General features: G+C 36.4%; 1 protein-coding gene across 1 annotated transcript; it reads left to right on the top strand.

Moving 5' to 3' along the window:
• The first annotated feature begins 1,832 nt into the window (after positions 1 to 1,832).
• Positions 1,833 to 24,032, top strand: LOC115411120 (inositol monophosphatase 1-like). The gene is made up of 9 exons (XM_030123067.1): positions 1,833 to 1,919; positions 12,965 to 13,053; positions 13,150 to 13,289; positions 13,438 to 13,542; positions 17,520 to 17,565; positions 17,683 to 17,791; positions 17,990 to 18,098; positions 20,660 to 20,811; positions 23,904 to 24,032. Exons 2-9 carry the CDS (start codon positions 12,991 to 12,993, stop codon positions 24,017 to 24,019), a joined length of 840 nt encoding a protein of 279 aa, XP_029978927.1. The 5' UTR covers positions 1,833 to 1,919; positions 12,965 to 12,990; the 3' UTR covers positions 24,020 to 24,032.
• The last annotated feature ends 1,538 nt before the right edge of the window (positions 24,033 to 25,570 follow it).

Below are 25,570 nucleotides of genomic sequence, written 5' to 3'. Positions count from 1 at the left end.
TCCTCATTCAGTGACTGCCGCTGGATGCGTTGCCATGGGATACGGAGACTCCAGTGCAAAAACGTTAAACCCGGTCCTTCATTTTTCCGAAAAAACTGCTTAATTGTTTGTTTTTGGACAAAGGAAAGTATTTCACATGATCCGCAACACCTCCAACTATAGCATAACAGTGAAAACACAGATTGACGGAAAATCTCGTCATTGGCGGGGAAAGAGTTAAACAGAAATCCACTTGTCACCTCAGAATTCAACAAGAGAGTTAAAGTAAGTGCAATGTAAACATCGTTTTGATTCGCGTACGTATGTCGCATAGTTCTTGACGTCTCACATCCCGCTCAGTGCACGCACGTTGATTTGCGTCACAGCTGATTCGCTTTTTGGACTGACCAATAAGGAGAGGGTCTCAGCTCACGGTCACAGACAGCAGGAGCAGGGTTTCTGTGGAGTGCAATAGCTCCGGACAACGGACAGTTTCATTTATAAGCAAAAGATAACCAGATATTTTCGTTATGCCCGAGCTACCCAGGGCCCTTCAGACATCACAGGCCCCTGGGCAATTGCCCAGTTGCCCATATGGTTAATCCGGGCTTGACTTTGGGTATGTCTTTTTAGGCGTTTTTCCCCTGAAAATATGGTCAGGGTTAAACAGGTTAATCCCAACTTTTCTTTTTCAACTGGAATAAAGCGTTTACACGGGCATCTGAAATAGGATCGAACCTTTAATCAGTTTAAACCAGGAATAAAAATTGTCATGTAAACGCACGGATTGTTGCACTGACTAGAGTAACGCTTCTAATTTATTTACATACACAATGACAATAAAGGCTCTTCTCTTCTCTTCTCTTCTCTTCTCTTCTCTTCTCTTCTCTTCTCTTCTCTTCTCTTCTCTTCTCTTCTCTTCTATTCTATTTAGTATGTAGAACTCGTCGCTCAGTGTGTGACTACTATAATTATCACATGCTATTGAATGCAGATGCAGTGGTACATATCTGGGAGTGGTGTCCTCGCAGTTCCAGTTCAGTACGCTCACACATTTCAGTGTATATTTTCCAGGTGGGGTTATATTTAACACTATCATAACATTGTAATTTGACTTCTCTGCGGTGTCTTCAGTCACATTATAACTGTGTGCAAACACTAACAGTAGCAGGCATGACCTGCATATAATATGTCAGAAGTATATTTACAGATACTTAGTAAATTAGCAGTTGTCAGTCGACCGTGATCTCCACCTTTAAGCAGAAAAACACAATGTACACGGACCCACCAAGGGACTTTTCACAGTGTTTCTTCCACCGGTGGGATACAATAAAAGTACATAAAGGGAAAGCTCCGTAGCTGTGAAAGTGTCAGGAAGTATAAAACTGACAGAGGCTGTGTTTGTCATGTCAAATCCCACGGTAAGAAAAAACAAAAAAGCAGTCAGGAGCTGGAAGGTACACTTTAATTCCTCCAAAATGGAACATGCTCGACTTATAAAATGTTTAAAGTTATGAGGTGAAGGAGAATCTAGTTTGGCTATAATTGGAGCTGACTTAAAAAATAGAAATATAAAAATAAATAAAAATCCTCGCTGCATTCTTCATAAGACGTGTGCTAACTTTTTTTTTTTAATGTAAAACAGAATAAAGCAGCAACTGTTCTCCTTCACTGAGAAAATTTAAGGAGACTCTACAAAACTTTCCACTTTCTATCTGGTCTTAAATGCAATCATTGTACAATAATGTGACATCATGTTGTTGCAGGTCTGTGCTTTTTTTTTTGTTTTTTTTTTCTCTCTCTCTTCCCCTATGGGTTGAGGAAATGCGTGAAGGCGGTGCTAGTATTTTTCCCACTCTTTCATGCCAGGTTTTAAAGCTGCTCAGAGTTTCACAAGTAGGAACTGCAGCATCTCTGACAGCCCCACCTCACACTCCCAGGTAAGACTTTTCCATTTCAGCACAGTGTAGAAGAAAACTATGCACATGTGTGTGTTTTAGACCTGCTTCTTACTATCCACCACAGCATGGGTTATTGTCAAATAATTATATTTACAGTCAAGGATAAAAGCAGAAAAGATCCATTGTAGTTTTCTAATCGATGACAAATGAACCTTTTATAATCCTAACCTTAGGCCAGGCTTAGAGTTAGCTCTGGATCATTGGAGAACTGTCATAACCCTAATATTAAGACAGTATTAGGGTTGTAATAAAATAACTGTAAAGCCAATATGCATGAATTAGACTTCATTTAACTCATAAAGACCCAAAAATCCACTGTTGACTAAAAGCATCTACTAATCTAAAATGTTTAATACCTGTTGATCCACTAATACTATCAATACACATAAATAACTGGTGTAAAATACAGTTTGTCATCTTTTCATGGTCATCAGATATGACCCATTTGGACATTCAGAAGCTTCGTAGTGAACGTGGAAACACCGTCATCTCCTACAACATTGATTCACCACTAAAACCCATAGGGTTGGATCAATGACAGTGGATGGACACACTTGTTTTATGTTCAGTTAATGATAGATTTTAATGAAAAAGTCACTTTTTCTTCAGTTTTCTCTGTGTTTGATATAATAACCCTCGAATGTATTATCAGCATGATTAAGTGCATGATCAGCCAATTTATTTATAGCAAAATGCATGATTTTCACTGAAAAAAGGCAAAATACAATATATAATATTCTAATAAATGGTGATAAATCACTTAAAGAAATGTTAAATAGAGAGGAACAATTATGTGGGGACCGCCACAAAAATAACTCTCTGTCTTGGTGATCTTCTACAACATTGATTCACCAGTAAAACCCATGGAGTTGGATCAGTGACAGTGGATGGACACACTGGGTATATGTTCAGTTATTGACAGATATTTTACTGAAAAAGTCACTTTTTCTTAAGTTTTCTTTGTTTTATTTTTGATCACCTGATATGAAATGTTTAATAACTTCTGATCCACTAATTCTATCAATACATGTAAAAAAAAAAAAAAAAAAAATCGTGTAAAATACAGTTTATCATCTTTTCATGGCCATCAGATATGACCCATTTGGACGTTCAGAGGCCTAGTTTGACAAGTGACAGTGGTTGTAGATGCTTGTTTCTATGTTTAGTTAATGTTATATTTTACTGAGAAAGTCCTTTTTTATTATTTTTTTTCCTGATTTGATCTAAAAACCTTGGAATGTATGCTGAACTTTTATGAATATTTACATGATCTGTAAATTAAATATAAGAAAATACCAGATTTTTTGATTAAAAATATGCAAGAGGATAATATTATAATAAATGGCAATAAATCACTTGAGAAAGACAAAAAAAAAAAAAACCTTTTGGAAGTTGTAGTTAGTAGTTGTGGGTCTATAAGAGAAAGTCTGTCTAATAATGTGTCTAAGAAATATGACTAAAACAGTGGTTTCCAACGTTTTTTGGTTCGTGACCCCATTTTAACATCACAAATTTCTGGCGACCCCAGACATTCAAAACTGAGACTTTTTTTTTTTGCTAGAATTAATTTGTTTTTGATCATGTAATAGTTTGCTATACCATGTTGCAAATAAATGTTAATTTTGCACGACATTTCGGTTATGTAATGTATACTATTATGGACAGAGGCAGAAAAGCCAGGTGTAGATTACTGCACAAAGTGAAAATTTGATTTTCCTTGGTCAGGATATGTACAGTCAGTCCAGCTTGTATTTCCAAGGCTGACAATTAATACTGAACAAACAAGAACTCAAACTATGAATTATGAAAGAGCTGCAGCATCTGAAACTGACCACAATGAACATTCGAAAGATAAACAGTACCACAGTGCTTCAGTTTTAGCTTCACAGTTTGTCATGTCTTTCATGTATGTGATTGTCTCTGTCAACTCACCTCATACTTTTTATAAGTAAGTTTTTATTTTTATAAATTACCAGAAATTTCAGGCGACCCCATTTGAATTCCAGGTGACCCCACTTGGGTTCCCGACCCTAAGGTTGAAAAACACTAGACTAAAATATAAATTTAACCACAAATATGAACAAAATGTTTCAGTAGAATAAATGTAAATGCATGTAAAACAGAAAATCTCCTTCTTTCTGTTTAACATGCAGTGAAAACCGGCCAAATGACATCAGATTAAACACGGTTCAGAAGGTGGGTTGGGTCGTCGGAGACCTGGCAGACATTTAGAGGCCAAACCTCATGGGAGTGGTTTCCTCCTGGTTGGCACTGAATGGTTTGATGAATATGAAAATGATGGGATTCAGCTCCAGTGATCACCTGTGGGAGATTTTGTTAAACATTTCTCTGCACAAACAGAGCTCAGAGACTTGGAGAATCGATACCGATGTGCATTGAAGCACATGGGTGGAGCAGTACTTTACTTCTTTTCTCTTAATTTGTCTACATTACACAAAGAGAGCTCTGTTACTGTCTTGTCTAAGTGGATGTAAAGGAAGTCGAGTATTAAAATAGTCTCCATTTATGTGGAATTCTTTTGGCTGCAAACTACAGCTTTGGGGGAAAATAAAATTTCTGAGAATACTGGTTAAAAATAAGCATTTTGTTCATTCCACTGACAGCATTTCTCCCAAATTCGAAAGATAAGTGTCAGTGAAAGTATTTATTTGCAGAAAATGACAACTGTTCAAAATAACAAAAGAAATACAGGGTTTTCAGACTTTGAATTATTCAATCTAAACAAGGTTCATTTTCAACATATTGCCATAACACGGAGAAGAAATCAGAGTAAAACTATTTATTGATGCAATGGCAGATTTACCTACCACCCCCCCGGTGCCGTGACCCCCGTTTGAACATGTAAATTGTTGAAAAAATATAAATGCACATGCCAGGATTCAAACCCAGACCTTCCGCTTCATAAACCACGTCTGTTGACATGTGATTTGGGTGCAAATGTATGTGCACCAAGGCTCCCCTATCGCTTATACTGGGGGGGGTCTACTGCGCATGCGCCATTTATGACAAGGGTCTATATCAGTGTTTCTCAATGGAGGCGGTACCGACCCCATTGGGAGCCTTTTGGAAGGAAGCTAAGAGGGGGGCGCTGAGGCACAAATGGGGGGCGTTAGTTAGTGTTATACCTCACAATGCCGCTTTCCTACAAGCAGCATGTTATCTCAATGTCAAATGTATGTCTCATGCACCCCCCACCCCACCCCCATCCAGTCTTCCGCACTGAGGTCGGTAGCGTTACTTACAAATGCTGCGATTCCACTTACGTGATACCGGCTCAACTCGACTCGGCCTTTTTGAGTTTCCATTACGTAAAAGGACCTGGAATCTGGTACCCGGTACTAGTTTTTTGGTATCACCTCTGCCAAGGTTCCAGGACTGGGGACCACATGCTAAAACATGACGTGTAAACACTGCAGACCACTGATAGGTCACAGAGTTTTTTCTGATACCCGCCGTTTTACAAAAAAGAGATACGGAAGTTTACCGTAAATATAGCGGTAGGTTAATCCACATGATGAAAGCCCGCAAAACTACACCATGGTTTGTCGAGGAGGTTCAGACGTAAAAATTCAACATGAGTTTGACGAGACAACACGCAATGAGCGAGTTTATCGGCAACTCTCTGAGCAGACGACACGGAAGTAACGCGCCACATTGCTATGACATCCAGGTACTGTAAAGTGGGCTGTCTCCTCTAATGGAAATGATCTCCAGGAATAGGACCTGCTACCCGAGTCGGGTCTAGCCGAGCTGAGCCGAGCCGGTTCTACGTAGTGGAAACACAGCATTACTATACTGCCACCATCCCCCAACCCTTGCTTGATAATTTGTTTTCGATAGGGGGTAAAGATGTTGGTAGGCGACAAGGAGGACAATGATGAGGTGAGGGGGGTGATACAACATCCACCCCCCCACCGTTGCAAAAATATTTTTGTGGGGAAGGGGCAGGAGGCTCAGGATTTCTTCAAAAAAGGTTGACAATCACTGGTCTAAAAGGAGTTGAATCTAAATTAAAGTCTAATCTTGAAGAAACAACTGTCTATTCCAGCAGCATTTGGGTTTGTGTAAAAAACAAATGGGCAGCCACAGAAGGTATGAAATGTATTATTATACAGTGGGAACTATAAAACTGCATGGACTGGATATTAAATATGTTTGAACACAGCCCATGATTGAGTGAATAACACAAAGTTGTCAAACATAGGTCTATATCTCTACTGGGGAGGCGCCCTATTGTTAGAAGGCCCGGGTTAAGGTTAGGCAAAGTAAGGCAAATGTATTTCTATAGCACCATTCATACACAAGGCAGTTCAAAGTGCTTTACAAAGGCGTAAAATCACAGAGAATAAAGCATTAAACAAGAGAAAAGTGCAGAAAAGATAAAAATAAAGAAGGAAATTAAAACAGGAATAAGAAATAGAGCAAAAGCTAAAAATAGTCTTGGCTAAAATTAAGAATTTAATGTTAAATCAACCAAGACAGTTACAATTGTGAGTCAATGAACTACTCTAATCAAAGACAGTTGTAAACAAATGTGTCTTCAACCTTGATTTTAAAGAACTGAGAATTTGAACACACCTGCAGTTTTCTGGTTCTTTGTTCCAGATGTGTAAAAACTTAACGCTGCTTCTCCCTGTTTGGTTCTGACTCTGGGGACAGCGAGTAAACCTGGGCCAGAGGATCTGAGCGGTCTGGATGGTTCATATGGTAAAAGGAAGTCACTGATGTATCTGGGCCCCGAACCATTCAGAGCTTTATAAACTAACAAAAGTATTTTAAACTCTATCCGCTGAGAGACAGGAAGGAAGTGTAAAGACCTCAGAACTGGTGTGATGTGGTCCACTTTTTTGGTTCTAGTGCGGACTCAAGCTGCAGTTGTTTGATGGCCTTTTTAGTCAGACCTGTAAAGACACTGATATAGTAGCCTAGTCTAATCCACTGAAGATAAATGGTCCAGGTCCTGCTCAGACATAAGTCCTTTAATCGTAGAGATGTTCTTCAGGTGGCAGTAAGCTGTCTTTGTAATGGTCTTAATGTGGTTTTGAAAGTTCAGGTCTGAGTCCATGATTACACCTAGTTGTAATAATTGGAGCTCTGTGCTGACTTTTGATCGCTCTTCTTTTGGTCCAAAAACAACTATTTCTGTTTTGTCCATGTTCAGCTGAAGGAAACTGTGGCACATCTATTCATTTATTTACTCTATACATTTACCCATGACCTGTATGGGACCATGGTCACCTGATGACACTGGGATATAGAGCTGTGTGTCATCGGCGTAGTTATGATAGCTTGTTTTAATGTGTGTTATGATCTGAGCCAGTGGAAGCGTGTAGATATTAAATAAAAGAGGTCCCAGGATGGAGCCTTGGGGAACTCCACACGTTATTTTTCACTGTTTAGATTTAAAATTATCTATTGACACAAAATAATCCCTATCTCGCAGTTAGGGTTAGGGTTAGGGTTAGGGCGAAGACACACCAACCCAACTGCCGATCATCGCCAGTAAAGGTAGCCCAATCAGTCGGCTCCTGTCTCCTCGACACGGTCAAAAAAGTGTGAAGAACGCTCCAAATCGACTACCGACTTGAGCGTACATTCTGCATTTGCCTGAGATGTAAAACTGGAAAATGACGGAACATCTCTCTAGACCAAAACACAGTTTGCTGTCATCAGTCATTGTTGTGAGCAGAGTGTTGAGTAGTCCAGAAGGGCTGTTGTTGTTGTACTCATTGAATGGATGGCTAGTAATAAGAAGATACCAGCATTGTCAGCTCTCAGGCTTCTTCTTGTGGAAGAAGAAAGATGTCAGAGGTTAAAACTAAGGAGAAATCCCACTATGCTAACAATGCTAACAGTGTTCACTTCACTGACTGAATGAAGTCCATAGAAAACCCTGACTGGCACTCATTCAGATACAATATGAGCAGTGAACGGTCTATTATAGAAGACAATAATAGTATGAAGAACCTTGGCATAGCTGTATTCACATGGAAGCTTCTTGTCAAATGATTCACTTGTCCAGGGCTATCCCTCCACCAATCAGATTGGTATATCTGAACGACGGGTAGTGGCCGATTACACATGTTGAATCGGCTGAAAAGACTGGCGACGGCATTGATGACGGCTGATCACACAGAACACACCAAACACACTCATGTCACTGACCTCACCAGACTGTCCGACGATGTCCAACTGCCAAAAACCCAGTTGAACCCTGTAGATTTAGGGTTAGGGCACAGGTGTCAAACATGCGGCCCGGGGGCCAAAACCGGCCCGCCAAAGGGTCCAATCTGGCCTGCGGGATGAATTTGCAAAGTGTAAGTTAGGGCACCAAACTAAAAAATAATATCATAATAAACTATAAATAATGACCGCACCAATTTTTTCTCTTTGATTTAGGGCAAAAAAACATTAAATTATGAAAATGTTTACATTAAGAAACTATCCTTTAAAATGTGAATAACTTGAACAAATATGAACAACCTGAAATGTCTGACGAAAATTAAGTGCAATTTTAACAATATTCTGCCTGTTACTAAATGTTTTGTGCCTTTGTAGATCTGACCTATAATGTATATGTATAAATGATAAGTCGAGGCATAATATTGATAAAACTGTTCTTTCATTTCTTAACAAATTCCATTTTTTTCAGGTTATTCACATCCTTTTTGTTTGGACAGTTTTTAAATGTAAACATTGCCATAATTGAATGTTATTTTTTGCACTAAAACTATTTGGAGTTGCCATTATTTATTGGCTATCATGCTATTATTTTAGTAGTCCGTCCCACTTCCGATTAAATTGGGCTGAATGTGACCCCCGGAAGAAAAGGAGTTTGACACCCCTGCACTAGCATAACACTCCAAAACAGCACTATCACTATTGTATACAGTTATTTACAAGAATTCAGTGCAGAAACCTAGCTAAAACCTCGCTAAAACACTGCTAAAAATAATGCAAATCTTCTTTCTCTCGCTCACTGAATGCAGATTCATCAACTAAATCCAAACAAATTTTCTGACTAAAGGGCCTTCTGGCGTTAAGGTGGGCACCCCTCTACTGTATCCTGTCGTTTCTAATTTTAAATTATTTGGAATGCAATGGAATTCAATGCGATAACTGAGTCCACCCTTATTAAAGCCAACTCTTTGCTTTGGTTCCAAAGGTGGTCACATTAGTGAGGTTCAATTGGGATCATTTTATTTGTGTATAATAATTTTAAAAATACGTGATTTGAAACTTTTTTTTTTTTTGCTTCACTTCACTCTCTTGAGCCCCACCCTTCTCCTGTGCCCCCCCTTCCATTTTTTCTGGATCCGCCACTGATTAATGGAATGAATATCTTCTATCGCCGCTGCTGCACCTCGTCTTTATTCGATAGCTTGTTACGGTCCGCCTTCTTCTTGATCATATTACGGAGGTTTTCACCGAGGTTCGAGTCCATTTTTGCAGCAGATTTTATTCGCCGAGCTCGCAGAGGAGGCAGAATATTTTGCCCTAGACTAAGCTGTCATTTTGTAACGAAACGTGACGGCTGCGACTGTATCTTTACTGCCGTGCAGGATTGAGGATTGAAGATTGGGTGATTTATGCGTGAAACAAAATAAAATCAATCATCTCAAGGTTCAGTGAGTTGAGGAGTAAAATGGCAGCTTCTGTCTGCTGATGAACACACACAGTACTTTCACCATCTGTAAAGAATTAGCCAACAGTTGGGGCAAGTTTGCAGAAAATACGCCTGTTATGGATCCCTGTTGAAAGACATACACCGCCTACTTTACCGAAAGTGTTTGCTAATTGAAGTTGCGTTACTTTCTTGTCTAAAACCTGCAGCCTGTGGTGGTGCTCTGAGTGTCTGATAACCACCCACAACAGACGAATGCCAGTGGTAGAGGAAATGTTGTGTAATCTGCACTGTTGTAAGACAAGTGTGTTAAGAATGCATGTGGGTGGGTCCACTTAAATGTCTTCATATGCCGCTTCTGACAAATAAATGACACTGTTTTCATCCAATTTTACATTATTTAAGCTGAAATATATAGTGTTTTTAACCCATAAAGACCCAGTGCTACTTTTGTGTCAGTCCTCAAATGACTGACGCATACAGAAAAATTCATTCATACAATCACTCAAGTGATTTATCACCATTTATTTTAACCCTTTCATGCACAGTGGTCACTCCAGTGGACAGTTCTTCTCCAGCTGTTCTCTTGTATATTCATGGGTTTCGTCGTTTTAGTTCCATATCAGCCAACACAATGGACCCTTATGCACCATCCCATAATAACACACTGACATTTATACCATTACTGTAACTTTACTGTTCTAGATAAACCTGATCTGCACTAACATGTTCGAGTGGAAATCAATTACTAATTGTCATTAGACAGTAATTGCCGGTTTCCTTAAACAAAAAGTTGTTTTTTTTGCATATTATCGCCATGAAGTGAGTAATAACTAGTATTAGAGTGTGAGAAAATGTGAGAAAACATCAGATTAGCAGCATTAAAAATGTTTTTATTTCATATTTTTCACACAGTATATCACTTTCTGATGATGGGTTTAAACACATGTTTCTTTGCTTCAAATATTAAACGTATGGTGTCGATCTGAGTGGACATTTTTGCAACTCCATCAAAAATAGGTTCATTAAAAAAAAAAATCTGAATTGCATTTTTTTTCACATGCTTAAAGAGGAATAAAATCACTTAAGAAAAAATTATTGACTAAGGTTCTCATAATTCATGCATGAAAGGGTTAATATTATCCTCTATATTTTGCAGTTTTTCCGTGAAAATCATGTATTTTCTGTTACTTATTTAACTGATCATGTAGATGTTCATAAAAGCTCAGAGTACATTTGAGGATTATTAAAAGAGAAACACCAAAAACTCAATTAAAAGTTACTTTTTTCATAAAAGATATCATTAACTGAACATAAAACAAACGTCTCCATCCACTGTCACTGATCCAACCCCATGGATTTTACTGGTGAAACAATGCTGTAGAAGATGACAGGGTTTCCATGGTAACCATGGAGGCTCTGAATGTCCAAATGGGTCATATCTGATGATCATGAAAAGATGACAAACTGTATTTTACACTAATTATTTAAATCAGGGGTGTCAAACTCATTTTAGTCCAGGGGCCACATTCAGCTAAACTTGATCTGAAGTGGGCTGAACCAGTAAAATAATAACATAATAATATAGAAATAATGTCAACTCCAAACTTTTCTCTATGTTTTAGAGCGAAAAAAGTAAATTTACATTATGAAAAGGTTTACAAATCTACAAACTATCCTTTCAAAAGATGTGAATAACATGAAAAAACTGAAAAAATAAGTGTAGTTTTAACAATATTCTGCCTTAGTTTATCATTTACACATGTACATTATAATTTGCAGATCACAGTGGATCTGCAAATACACAGAACATTTAGTAACCGGCAGAATATTGTTAAAATTGTTCTTACTTTTCAAGACATTTCAGATTGTTCATATGTGTTCAGGTTATTCACATTTTTTTGTGAAATTATACTTTGTTTTAGTGTAAATACATGAAAATATTTACGTTTACAAAGAGAAAAAAATTGGAGTTGTCATTATTTATATGTTCTTATGACAGTATTTTACTGACTCCTGCCCACTGGAGATTGAATTGGTCTGAATGTGGAACCCGAACTAAAAGGATTGTTCATATCTTAGTGTAATTTTTGCATTTCACAAATTCATCCTAAGGGCCGGACTGGACCCTTTGGCGGGCCGGATTTGGGCCCCGGGCCGCATGTTTGACACCTGTGGTTTAAATGTATTTACAGGATTAGTGGATCAACAGGTATTAAACAGTTTAGATCAGTAGATATTTTTGGTCACTGGTGGCTGTTTGGGTCTTTATGGGTTAAGAATAATAAGTGCAGTCAGACTCAGTCTCAGCTTTATTGTCATTCGATCACAAGATCAGACAAAAGTAGGCAACAATAGATAAAAAATTATATAAAAAAATAGTTAAGAGCAATAGAATAGAATAAAAATTACTATTAACCCTCCAGTATCCCGTCCAGCAAGGCCCTTACTAAGCACCAAGTGTGCCTTTTTGGCACACTTGTGGAATAATGTAAAAAAAAAAAAATTAAAAAAATCATACAGTTTGTTTTTAATTCTTTTACACTTTTTTCTATTTCATCAACTTGAGCCGTAAACAAAAATACCAAATACTCAATAACTGTCACATTTTTTAACCCTTTAAATGCTGTGTTTGTAATGTAAACAAACCATTTTTTGATGCAAAAAACACACAATTTTGGGTTTTTTTTTTCAATATACTACATAAAAAGTGCATCACATATTATTTGATTTTTTTCATCCTGGCATATGTCAATGATTAACTCCAGCACTGGTTAATTTGCATTATTATTTTTGGTGCTAGGTCAAATGTACAAAAATACTAGCATCTGTCACCAAGTGTGCGTAAAATGCACACCTATAAATCAAACTATTAAATATTATATATTAATTTATTTTTCTGCTCTAATTTGTTTTTATTTTTGTAAATCAAGGTCAGCCCTAATCATACATATCAAATGGAAGAAATAGTGCGTTTTAGGCACACTTGGGAGACAGATGCTAGTCTTGCAATTTTGTTTTGTTTACAATGTGCACATTTTAGTTGGTGGCTAGAATTTTAAAGATCATGCAAAAATGAACAACTTTTGAATTCTAACCTTATTTAAATTGTGAAAAATAATATGAAGTTTTTTAAAGCGAAGTGCAAAGTGTGCCTAAAAGGCGCACCTGGATACCGGAGGGTTAAAAAAGCACTAAAATTCATTAATAATAATAATAATAATAATAATAATAATAATAATAATAATAAAACCACCTCTGAATATATATAACATTGCACAATATACAGTTTAAGGTGGTGGTGCATGTACAGCAACATGCACTTATACAACAATCCCACACCTCTGGGAGTAATTATTTGAGGGTTTATTTGTTACAGGTTCTAAGACATCAAAAGAAGCAAACATGGCCGACGAATGGCAGGACCCCTACGACTTTGCTGTTGAAGTGGCCAAAATAGCTGGGAAGGTATGTGATGTTGGAAGATTTGACTGTGAATAAATGAATATTATGATTTTAAGAATGAGTTTTATAAGAAATTGTAATAAATGTGCATTTCATTAGATAATCAGGAGGGCTGCGGAAGAGGAAATAAAGGTCAACACAAAGAGCTGCACTGTCGACCTGGTTACAGCAACTGATGTGAGGGTGGAAAAAATCATCATCGGGGCTATCAAAGAGAAGTTTGGAGAAGACACACACTGGTGAGAAGTACAGTCACACACACACACACACACACACACACACACACACACACACAGGCACAGAATGCATTTTATTGATTATGTCATTGAGTATTTGATTGCCTTCTCTTCATTGGTTCACTGTTTTTGGGGTTTTTTTTCTCTGCAGCTTCATTGGGGAGGAATCTGCCGCAGCTAAGGGTCCGTCAGTGTTAACAGACAAGCCTACATGGATCATAGACCCTGTGGATGGAACCACAAACTTCGTCCATGGGTGAGACAGGTGTCGGTGCTGAAACACTGCACTGAAGTTACTTTAATTAAACTGAACAGAACAGTAGCAGCTTGACAACATCTGTGAGTGACAACAAACCCCGCCCCTCGCACATATCGTAGCTTATTTTGGCATCGATTCAGCTGATGTCATCATGTCTATGCCAGAGTTCTAATAGTTTTGGATTTTTACCTCCGCCAAGGAGGTTATGTTTTTGCCATTGTTTGTTTGTTTGTCTGTTTGTCTGTCCGTTAGTGTGCAACATAACTCAAAAAGTTATGGACAGATTTTGATGAAATTTTCAGGGTTTGTTGGAAATGGGATAAGGAAGAAATGATTAACTTTTGGGGGTGATCCGGAAGAAATCCTGGATTCTGGATCACTTTGAAATTTTCGTTAACATTGTGGTAAATGGGGCCAAAATTTTCGTTTCCCAATATCTCGCTTAATTATTGACCAAAACTCATGAAATTTAACTCAGGAATTGACAATGGGGTCCTCTATCACATTTCAAAGGCTGATCCGGATCTGATCCAGAAGGCGGATTTTATCTCAATTTATATAAAAAATGGGGGTGCCCTTACTTTTTGGCCTACTGTGCCTTTAATATTAAAGGTAGAAATTTCTGACAAGCGCCATCGTGTAGCTCAGTCAGTTCCGCATCGGGAGTATGCCACCGGATTTCATGTAGCTTTAATACTTAAGGAGCTAGATCCAGAAGAAAACCGCCATTACGAGAAATGTGATTTTCGTGAATAACTACTGAACTAATAAGGATATAATTATGAATCCAGTTGCTAATGGTATGTTTTCATGGTCAAGGAATCTTAAAATATAGGTAAAATAAATATGGGACTAATATTTATGGTGGAAATCACAATATGGGGGAATTGTGCAAATCTCATGCAATTTGACTCAGGGATTTACAATGGGGTGTTCTATCAAATGGCAAAGACTGATCCAGATCTTTCAAAAAGTTATGGACAGATTTGGATGAAAATTTCAGGAGATATTGATACTGGCACAAGGAACAAATGATTAAATTTTGGTGGTGATCGGGGGGGGGGGGGGGGGGGCACTGATCTGCCTTGGCGGAGGTCTGCGCTCTCAGAGTGCTTTTCTAGTTCATTATAGTTTAGTTTTATTTAGTTTTGTCTTTTTTTTCTCTAATTCATTTAGTTTTAATTAGTTTTTAGAGTAGGTTTGCTATTTTTTATTAGTTTAGATTTTTTCTGAATGCTTAGTTTTAGTTTAGTTAAGTTTTAGTATTAGTTTCAGTTTTTTTTCATATATTTTATCTTTCATCCTTTTCAAACAAATAAGTGAGGTTACCCTGGACACCTTATTTGGGGGGGGGGGGGGGTAGGGCGGCTCTGACTGAGCAGAAACACAAACATTTGTACAGTATGATGTATAAATTCCCTATAGCAGGTTGGAGGGGGTAATGTAGGTGGGGGTGCGATCCATACACAATGTCACTTATGTGAAAACGAAACTGAAACTTTCCATACTTTCACTTTACTTTTTTTATCCATAACTTTTATACGTTTTAGTTAGTTTTGTAAGCAGTTGTAATACAGTTTCAGTTAGTTATCATTTTTTTCTTTTAATTCGAGTTTTCATTTATTTCAGTTACCGAAAATGTTTTTTCAATTTTAGTTTTCATCATTTCGTTCGTTTTTGTTAACGATAATAACCTTGCTGAGTATGTCTTTAACAGACACATTTAAACACAACACAGCAAACAAGTTTATGACAACGCAACCTAAGACCTAAAGCATAAAATTTAATGCCTTTTAAAGACTTTTTTAAGGTGTTAAATGCAGGGATAACATGGGTAATTATTAAAAGCAGAGAGTTTAGGACTATTTTTTATTAGTTTTTGTTATTTTCTAAATGCTTAGTTTTAGTTTAGTTTTAATTTTTTTTTTTATATCTTTTATCTTCTTTTCTGTCATATTCAAATAAATCCCAGACAGAACTCTGCCGCTCTGCATGTTTCCAGGTAACACTGGGAACGAGAAGACGACTCTAAACAAGTGACGAGAAGCGACAGACCGTTAAATATCATATGGAGCCGCTATCTAAAATTGCTTGAGGGAAATAAATAAATTTCATATCAATCCAACACTGACAAAGACGAAAACGGAGGGAATTTTATCCCTAATTTTTATACGTTTTAGTTAGTTTTGTAAGCACACGTTACAGTTTCAGTTAGTTATCTTTTTTTTTTCTTTTAATTATAGTTTTTATTTATTTCAGCGAACGAAAATGTTTTTACAATTCTAGTTTTCATCATTTCATTAGTTTTCGTTAATGATAATAACCTTGGTCTATGCATGTGCTGATGTCAGCATATCAGTTGCCTCTATATACATGCCAAGTTTGAAGTAAATTGAAAAAAAAAAGATGTTTTTATTAGGGATGTCCGATAATATCGGCCCACCGATATTATCAGCCTGATATTGGCATAAAAATGTAATATCTGTGAATATCGTTATAATTTTTTTTTACCTATCATTAAAACCGATAAAGTAATGCCTTGATTTCGCTGGCATTTACTGACGCATAAATGAAGCATTGTTTGTAGCTGAAAGAAATGTGCAGTTTTCAAAATTGTCCAGTAGAGTTGCCACACTGTAATAGACTCATGGAGGGAGGGAGAGAAAATAAATAAATATGGCATTTTTTCCACAACGTAAGTTGAAGTATGTATTCTTTGCACAGACAGTGTTTACATTTTGAAAGCCTTTTTGCATTTGATTCATCCAATGGGGCATCACAAGAAAATTAGGCATGATGTGTTAATTCCATGACAGGAGATATGTGATGTTACCTAAAATTAGTTTAATATCCCACATATATCGGCAGCGGTGTCAGTAGATATCGGAATCGGAAATTAAGCGTTGGACAATATCGGCATGTCAGTTTTTGGCAAAAACGCCAATATCGGACATCCCTAGTTTTTATAGACATTTGAAATTTCGCCCATTGTAAGTAAATGGGAGGAAAAAAAAGATTTTAAAAATTGATAAAAAACTTAAAACTTTGACCTATTTTTCCCAAAATGTAATGACATCTATTCTGGGTCACTGGCAATCTATAAACCCAATCTGGTATGAATTCAACCAATACTTTTGCTGCTAAAGTGTTAACAAACAAACAAACCAAACCAACAACAGTACCACTTCCCTCCCCTTTTGGGGGCGGGGCAAAAATCAAGGGGCATCCACATTTTTAATGCTACCATAGTGGAGGGTAGGAGGGTATTCAGTTGGTTGCAACCCACAATTTTACCACTAGATATCACTAAATATCATAGTGAACCTTTAAAATTAACTGTATGAACATGAGATGAATTGATAGAATGAAATAAAGAGCGACAGAATCTGAAAAACTGTAATCACAATCAAATACAACACATTTACACATGAAATACTGTAAAATCTACAGTATGAGTTTGAATGAATGACTTTTAGACAAATTGGTGTTTTGTTTTGTTTTGTTTTGTTTTGTTTTTTTAGAGCACTTCAGCTTGTTTTAATGGATCTAGACAAAAGAATGCATAAGTAGAGACTTGGCAGATGGGAACCTTACAAAACAAGAACAAACAAAAAAAAAAACAATAGATGAAATCCTTTTTTTTTTATTATTCTTTTTTTTAATTTAATTTAATTTTTTTATTTTATTTTAATTTTAATTCAAATTGGCATTCCATCAGCATACACTCATTTGTTTCCATTTGCCAAAGTTAAAAAAAAGTTTAGTTCATGAAAAAAAATATACATTTAAGCGTTAACCCCCCCACCCCATTTTCAGGAAATAATGGATAAATAAGAGCTTAATGTCAAGTATTGTCCCAGTTTGTCCATTATTCTTGTCTTTCTATGTTCGCACAATGTTTCATAGTGTTCGACCGTTCATTATCCGTTTTCTCCGGTGTTTCTCCTGATCTAAAATGAAACTCCTCTGTACAGATTCCCCTTTGTGGCTGTGTCTATTGCCTTCGCCGTCAATAAAGAGGTACGTCAAAGTGGACATAAGGAGAAATTCCAGTGATCACATAAAAAATAATGAGCATTACGTGAAAAACCTGCCTTGTGTGTGTGTGTGTGTGTGTGTGTGTGTGTGTGTGTGTAGCTGGAGTTTGGTGTGGTGTACAGCTGCTTTGAAGACAAGCTGTATAAAGCGAGGAAGGGGAAGGGAGCGTACTGTGACGATGAAAAAATTGAGGTGTCAGATATAAAAGGTATTCTTTAAAGCACACCTGCTATTTTACGCCCTATAATGCATTATTACATATGTTGACCTAAACATTACATTTATTCTGAAGCTGAAACAGTGAAAAACAATGTTCAGTGTTCAATACTCAGCTGGTGTTATATGTAAGGGAGTGTGGAGTATCTTCATAGTAGTTATGTCATACCTTTAACCTCTATCATTACAGATATTCACAAGTCTGTTGTCATATCGGAGTTCGGAACAAACCGGAACGTTGATGTGGTGACGGAGATCTGCGCCACCATGAAGAGGATCCTGTTGATTCCAGTCCATGGGTAAGGACTAGTGTTGTAGTTAAAACTACCCAGACCAGGGTGTATCCAAGACAAAAACTGAGATCTGGAGTGACCAGTACTTGTACTGTCAGTGTCATTAGGTGTGTTCATAAAAAAATGCAGGTTCTAATGCTGCAAAATTAGAATATGTCAAAAAAGTTTTACATGTGGATGAGTTTGAAGTATACTAATTGAGGTAAATCAAAATATATGCAATGCCAACAGGTGTAGCCAGGTATTTAGTGCGAGTGCATGTGTAGTCTAACGGCAAATCTTCACTCCACACATATGGACGGAAACCCAGCTACTATTGTTAATCAGCCGTGGTCTAATTTGAAGAATTAAATGTAAATATAATAGAATTAATATGAAACTAGAAAAGCACTCGGAGGGCGCAGACCTCCTCCAAGGCAGATCAGTGCCCCCCCGATCACCACCAAAATTTAATCATTTGTTCCTTGTGCCAGTATCAACATTTCCTGAAATTTTTATCCATAACTTTTTGAGTTATCTTGCACACGGACAGACAGACAGACAGACAGACAGACAGACAGACAGACAGACAGACAGACAGACAGACAGACGCCGGCAAAAACAAAACCTCCTTGGCGGAGGTAATAAATCAGTGCAGTTGGTCAAATCTCAGCAACATTTGTGTAAGAAAAATAACCTTTATATATATATATATATATATATATATATATATATATATACACATATACACACACACACACACACACACATACATATATAATATACACGTACACACCATGCATATAAATGTACAAATAACATACAAGTAAGACTACATCACAACTTCATGGGTAACAGTGTACATATACATATACATATACATATACATATACGGGGCGGCTGTGGCTCAGGTGGTAGAGTCAAATAACTGAAGGGTTGGCGGTTTGAATCCTGCTCTGTCCTAGTTAGTCCATTGTGTCCTTGGGCAAGACACTTCACCCTCCCTGCCTCCAGTGCCACCCACACTGGTGTATGAATGTTTGGTGGTGGTCAGAGGGGCCGGAGGCACAATATGGCAGCCACGCTTCTGTCAGTCTGCCCCAGGACAGCTGTGGATACAGCTGTAGTTTACCACCACCAGAGGGAGAATGTGAGAGCGAATGAATAATGGGTCAATAATGTAAAGCGCTTTGGGTGTCTAGAAAAGCGTTATATAAATCCAATCCATTATTATTATTATTATTATTATTATTATTATTATATACATATACACATGCACATACATATACTTATACATATACATATACACATACACATACATACACTCATACAAACAGATGGGGAAAAATATATTAGACCCTCAAAAGTCATCCAAAACAATGGTTAGGCAATCATATACTTACTCCTGTGTGTATCATGTGACTAAAAAAGACAGAAAAGAATGCATGGAATGCCTAAAAGCACTGTTTTTGTCAGTACAATGCCATAGATATTGATGTAAGAACTGAAATGATTTTGGTTATTATCAAGAAAACATGAAAAATGTCTAGATATCAGCTCTGAAATTAAACTACTATGAGCTATATCTGTTGTTGTTGTTGTTGTTGTGGTTGTTAGCATTATATTTTTTCCAAACAAATGTACCTTTAGTTGTGCCAGGCATTAAAATGAACAAGAAATAGAAGAAAACAAGGGGTGGTCTGATATTATTTTCTGCAACTGTGTACATATACACATACATGTACATATACATATACATATACATATACTTATGCATATACATACACATACATATATACATATTCAGCACATAAAACTATAACGTGCATATACAGTGCTGGGTGTGTGTGAGTGTATTTATATATATATACACACACAATACATACACACATACATATACAGCACAGAGACAGATCATATACATATACATATACATATGGGCACACACAGTTTTGATTGTGTCAACAGTTAGCAGACTCAAACTGGAGCTGCCTATATTAATATTAGTTGGTTTTGCAAGTGTTAAGTGTTTGACATGATCCCTGATTTAGCAGAATATATTATATCAGAATTCACCGTTTTCTTCTGGGCTCTATAATTCCAGATGAACTCTTTCTGGTTAAGGTGACACATTTAATCACAGAAAATTTGGCTGATCCATGCAGCCACAGATTCTACAAAAACCTCAAAGTAAAAAGAGTCCTGTTAGTGGTTAAGCAGGAAGTTTCACTGGATATAAACTAAAACCGCAATGATAGGAACAAATAAACCAGACAATGCACAGGTGATAATATCAGTGATATTTCTGTAGCTGTGACTTAAACCAGGCCTCTTTGAGAACATGACCTTCAAACCCAGGACTGATTTTGAGCTCAGTAATAACATACAGGAGTAATATCACATTGTGTTTTCCTTGCTTTCACTATTGTATCATATGTAGGTTCTATAATATGTGGAATATCTCCTGTGTTTTGTCCTTCCAACCCTCCTCTGCTGTGTTCTTCAGTGCTTCTGTTCTGTTCTCAGCTGTTGTGGGGCAGTGTAGCCCACTAGTGTTCATTTATCCCCCTGTCGTTCCACCCTGACAGCATCCGTGGGACTGGAACAGCTGCTACCAACATGTGTATGGTGGCGTGCGGCGCCGTGGAGGCTTTCTTCGAGATTGGAATCCACTGCTGGGACGTCGCTGCTGGAGCTGTGATCGTTCAAGAAGCCGGTGGCGTCTTACTGGATGTGGACGGTGTGTACACTTTCAGAAAACACGCAACATTACACCGATTGTCAAGTTCTACAATCAAAAATAAATCCCAGACTAGACTGGCGAGGAATTAACCCTTTCATGCATGAATTATGAGAACCGTAGTCGAGGTTTTTTTTCCTGAGTGTTTTTATTCCTCTTTAGGCATGAAAAACCAATGCAATTGAATTTTTTTTAATAAACCTGCTTTTTTTTATGAAGATAGATTTGTTTCTTTATTGCTTTAACAAAAAAAAATAATAATAAAAAAAGTGTTTGCATGAAAAAAAAAAAAGACCCAAAAAACTGCATTTGAACATGTTTTTTTCTTTGATTGAACTGATTTTTTTTTTTTTTTTTTTACTGAAATTTTTTTTTTTTTTGGTTAAAACAATAAAGAAACAAATCTACCTTCATAATTTTTTGTGGAGTTCCAAATATGTCCACTCCGCTGGACACCATGTGTTTAATTTTTGAATATCAGAAAGTGATATACAAAATCCAAACATTTTTATTGCAGCTAATCTGATGTTTTTTCACATTTTATCAAATTCCGAATTTTTATTAGCAATTGATTTACACTCAAACATGTTAGTGCAGATCAGGTTTATCAAGAACAGCAAAGTTACAGTAATGGTCTGAATGTCAGTGTATGGGATGGTGCATAAGCGTCCACTGTGTTGGCTGATATGGAACTAAAACAACAAAACCCATGAATATATTGGAGAACAGATGTAGAATAGCTGTCCACTGTAGTGACCTCTATGCATGAAAGGGTTAAAATCCATCTTAACCCATTAAAGACCCAGTGCTACTTTTGTGGCATTTTTCTCTTTTTTTCAACCTTCCCTAAGTGATTTATCACCATTTATTATAATATTATCCTCTGTATTTTGTGTTTTTTCATTGAAAATCAGGTATTTTCCAATATTTAATTTACTGATCATGTAGATCATGTAGGTGTAGGTGTCAGACATATGGCTCGCGGGCCACAACTGGCACTCCAATGGGTTCAATCAGGCCCACTGGATGAATTTGCAAATTTGTATTGTTCAAAAAGTCAAATTCTATATTTTTCAATTCCAGATACCTGTTACCAAATGTTTTATACCCTTGTAGATCCACTGCAATGTCTATGTTATAATATACATGTATAAATGATAAACTGAGGTATACTATTCTTAAAACTGCACTTATTTTTCCCAAGAAATTTTAGGTTATTCATGGATGTCTGTGTTATTCACAGTTTTTGTTCAACTAATAAAGACTCAAACATCACCAGCGACCAAAACCATCTATTGATCTAAACTGTTTAATACCTGTTGATCCACTAATCCTATCAAAACATGTAAATAATTGGTGTAAAATACAGTTTGTCATCTTTTCATGGTCATCACATATGACCCATCTGGACGTTCAGAGGCTCCGTAATTACCATGGAAACACCGTCATCTTCTACAACATTGATTCACCAGTAAAATCATGGAGTTGGATCAATGACAGTGGATGGAGACACTTGGTTTATGTTCAGTTAATAATAGATATTTTACCGAAAAAGTCACTTTTTCTTCAGTTTTCTCCGTTTTTAATATATTAACCCTCAGCTTTAATCTGAGCTTTTATGAACATCTACATCAGGGGTGTCAAACTCATTATAGTTCATGGGCCACATTTAGCTAAATTTGATCTGCAGTGGGCCGGACCAGTAAAAAAAAATACATAATAATATATAAATAATGTCAACTCCAAACTTTCCTCTATGTTTTAGTGTGAAAAAAGTAGGATTACATTCTGAAAATGTTATCATCTATAAACTATTCTTCAAAACCATGTGAATAACATCAACAAACTGAATAAATAAGAGCAATTTTAACAATATATTGCTTCGGTTTATCATTTACAGACATAATCTTGTCAAAATTGCACTTACTTCTCTTAAAGACATTTCAGGTTGTTCATATTTGTCCAGGTTATTCACAGTTTTTGCAAAATTTTACTTTGTTTTAGTGTAAATACATGAAAATGTTTACATTTACAAAGAGAAAAATTTGAAGTTGTGAGTATTTATAGCTTACCATAGTATTTTACTGATCTGACCCACTTCAGAGCATATTGGTCTGAATGTGGAAACTGAACTAAAATGATTGTTAATATCTCAGTATAATTTTTGCATTTCACACATTCATCCAAAGGGCCGGACTGGACCCTTTGGTGGGCCGGATTTGGCCCACGGGCCGCATGTTTGACACCTGTGATCTACATGATCAGTGAATTAAATATAGAAAAATACCTGATTTTGACTGAAAAGAATGCAAAATACAGAGGATCATATTATAATAAATGGTGACAAATCACTTAAGAAAGGTTAAATAGAGAGAAAAATTCATGCGGGAACTGCCATAAAAGTAGCTCTGTAAACATTTGCATGCTGTAATTTAACTTTGTTGCATTAAAACAAAGACAAAAATTTGGAGTAGTCATTATTTCTAAGTTATTATACTATTATTTTATTTGTTCAGCCCACTTGAGATCATATTGGGCTGCACGTGGCCCCTGAAAGAAAATTACTTTGACACCCCTGATAAAAGCTCAGATTAAAGTTGATTGTTATAACATCAGAAACAGAGAAAACTGAAAGAAAACTGAAGAAAAAGTGACTTTTTCAGCAAAATATATCATTAACTGATCATAAACCAAGTGTGTCCATCCACTGTCATTGATCCAACTCCATGGGTTTTACTGGTGAATCAATGTTGTAGAAGATGACGGTGTTTCCACGGTAACTACAGAGCCTCTGAACGTCCAAATGGGTGATATGTGATGACCATGAAAAGATGATAAACTGTATTTTACACCAATTATTTACATGTATTGATAGAATTAATGGATCAACAGGTATTAAACAGTTTAGGTCAGTAGATGGTTTTGGTTGCCGGTGATGTTTGGGTCTTTATGGGTTAAATAAAAAATGTGAATAACACGAACATCAATGAATAACCTGAAATTTCTTCAAAGAAAATAAGTGCAATTTTAACAACATTGGCTGTTTGGGTCTTTATGGGTTAATAAAGGTTTTTGTTTTACTGTCTTCTTAGGGGGCCCGTTTGACCTGATGTCCCGGAGGATGATGTCAGCCAACAATAGAACTATTGCTGATCGGGTCATCAAGGAAATTAAAATATTCCCAGCAGAGAGGGACGACGGCAAGTAAGAACCACACTGGACAAGCTCCCAACGTCCTGTTTTCAGTCAGTGTCCAAATGCATTTACTGTCGAATTAGAGAAAACCCATTGAGGAACAGTCTGAATAAAGTTTCCCTGCTGTAATAATCACTGACTGACTGTGTTTCATTTCATTTTCCATTCATTTACAATTGAAATAACCTTGAGGTTACATTTTATCACTCTTGTGTGATTTGTCAAATAAACAATATTGATTAAAATAGGAACTAGCAGCGGCTCACTCCACAACAATACACATTTCTGTACATAAAACAGCATCATTTACATGTACGTGCATGTTTATTTTCATCTTAACCCTTTATAGTTCACTCATAGGAATACTCTGAAATTACTGTATTTTCCGGACTATAGAGCACACCTGAATATAAGCCGCACCCACCAAATTTAACCCTTTCATGCATGAATTATGAGAACCTTAACCCTTTCATGCACAGTGGTCACTCCAGTGGACAGTTCTTCTACAGCTGTTCTCTTGTATATTCATGGATTTTGTTGTTTTACTTGCATATCAACCAACACAGTGGATACTTATGCACCATCCCATAATACACTGTAATTCATACCGTGACTGTAACTTTGCTGTTCTTGATAAACCTGATATGCAGCAACGTATTTGAGTGTAAATCAATTGCTAATTGTTATTAGACTGTAATTAACAGGTTTTTTTTTTTTTTTAAGTTGTTGTGTTTTGTTGTTTTTTGCATATTATTTGAGTGAGTAATAACTACTATTATACTATGTTAAAATGTGAGAAAACATCAGATTAGCAACATAAAAAAAAAAACACAACATTTATTTCACCGTTTTCACACAGTATGACAGTAAATGCATGTTTTTTTTTGCTTCAAAAATTAAACACATGGTGTCCAGCTGAGTGGATATTTTTGTAACTCCATGAAAAATAGATTGATAAAAAACAAAAATTTCAATCACATTATTTTTTTCATGCCTAAAGAGGAATAAAAACACTCAGGAAAAAAATCTTGATTAAGGTTCTCATAATTCATGCATGAAAGGGTTAATCTAGATTTTGTTTCCCTTAGTGTTTTTAGTCCTCTTTAGGTATGACAAAAACAATGTGATTGAATATTTTTTATGAACCTATTTTTTATGAAGTTACAAAAAAGTCCACTCAACTGGACACCATGCGTTTTATTATTATTTTTTATTATTTAACCTTTATTTAAACAGGTAAGTTAGTTGAGAACTGATTCTCATTTACAATAACGATCTGGCCAAGAGACAGTACACAAACAGAATGAGTAGCAGCACAGGTTGGATGTACAAACGACAAAACAGATTAAAAATGACATTTTTGAAGCAAAGAAACAGGCATTTACTGATACACTGTGTGAAAACTGTGAAAAAAAAAATCATTTTGAATGCTGCTAATCTGATATTTTCTCACATTTTAACATACTATAATACTAGTTATTACTCACTCAGATAATATGCAAAAAAAAAAAAACACTTTGATTTAGCAAAAAAAACCAAAAAACATTAATTACAGTCTAATAAC

This window comes from Sphaeramia orbicularis, chromosome 20, assembly GCF_902148855.1.
Source record: "Sphaeramia orbicularis chromosome 20, fSphaOr1.1, whole genome shotgun sequence".
Taxonomy (NCBI): Eukaryota; Metazoa; Chordata; class Actinopteri; order Kurtiformes; family Apogonidae; genus Sphaeramia; species Sphaeramia orbicularis.
The sequence above is the reverse complement of the archived record's forward strand: the minus strand, read 5'-3'. Positions and strand labels throughout refer to the sequence as shown.

Bases quoted from the DNA above. Each gene is read 5' to 3' on its own strand.
- LOC115411120 (XM_030123067.1), top strand. From the start codon at position 12,991: ATGGCCGACGAATGGCAGGACCCCTACGACTTTGCTGTTGAAGTGGCC. The intron at 13,543-17,519 runs GTGAGACAGGTG...TCCTCTGTACAG, and splicing joins ACCACAAACTTCGTCCATGG to ATTCCCCTTTGTGGCTGTGT. The intron at 18,099-20,659 runs GTAAGGACTAGT...CCACCCTGACAG, and splicing joins CTGTTGATTCCAGTCCATGG to CATCCGTGGGACTGGAACAG.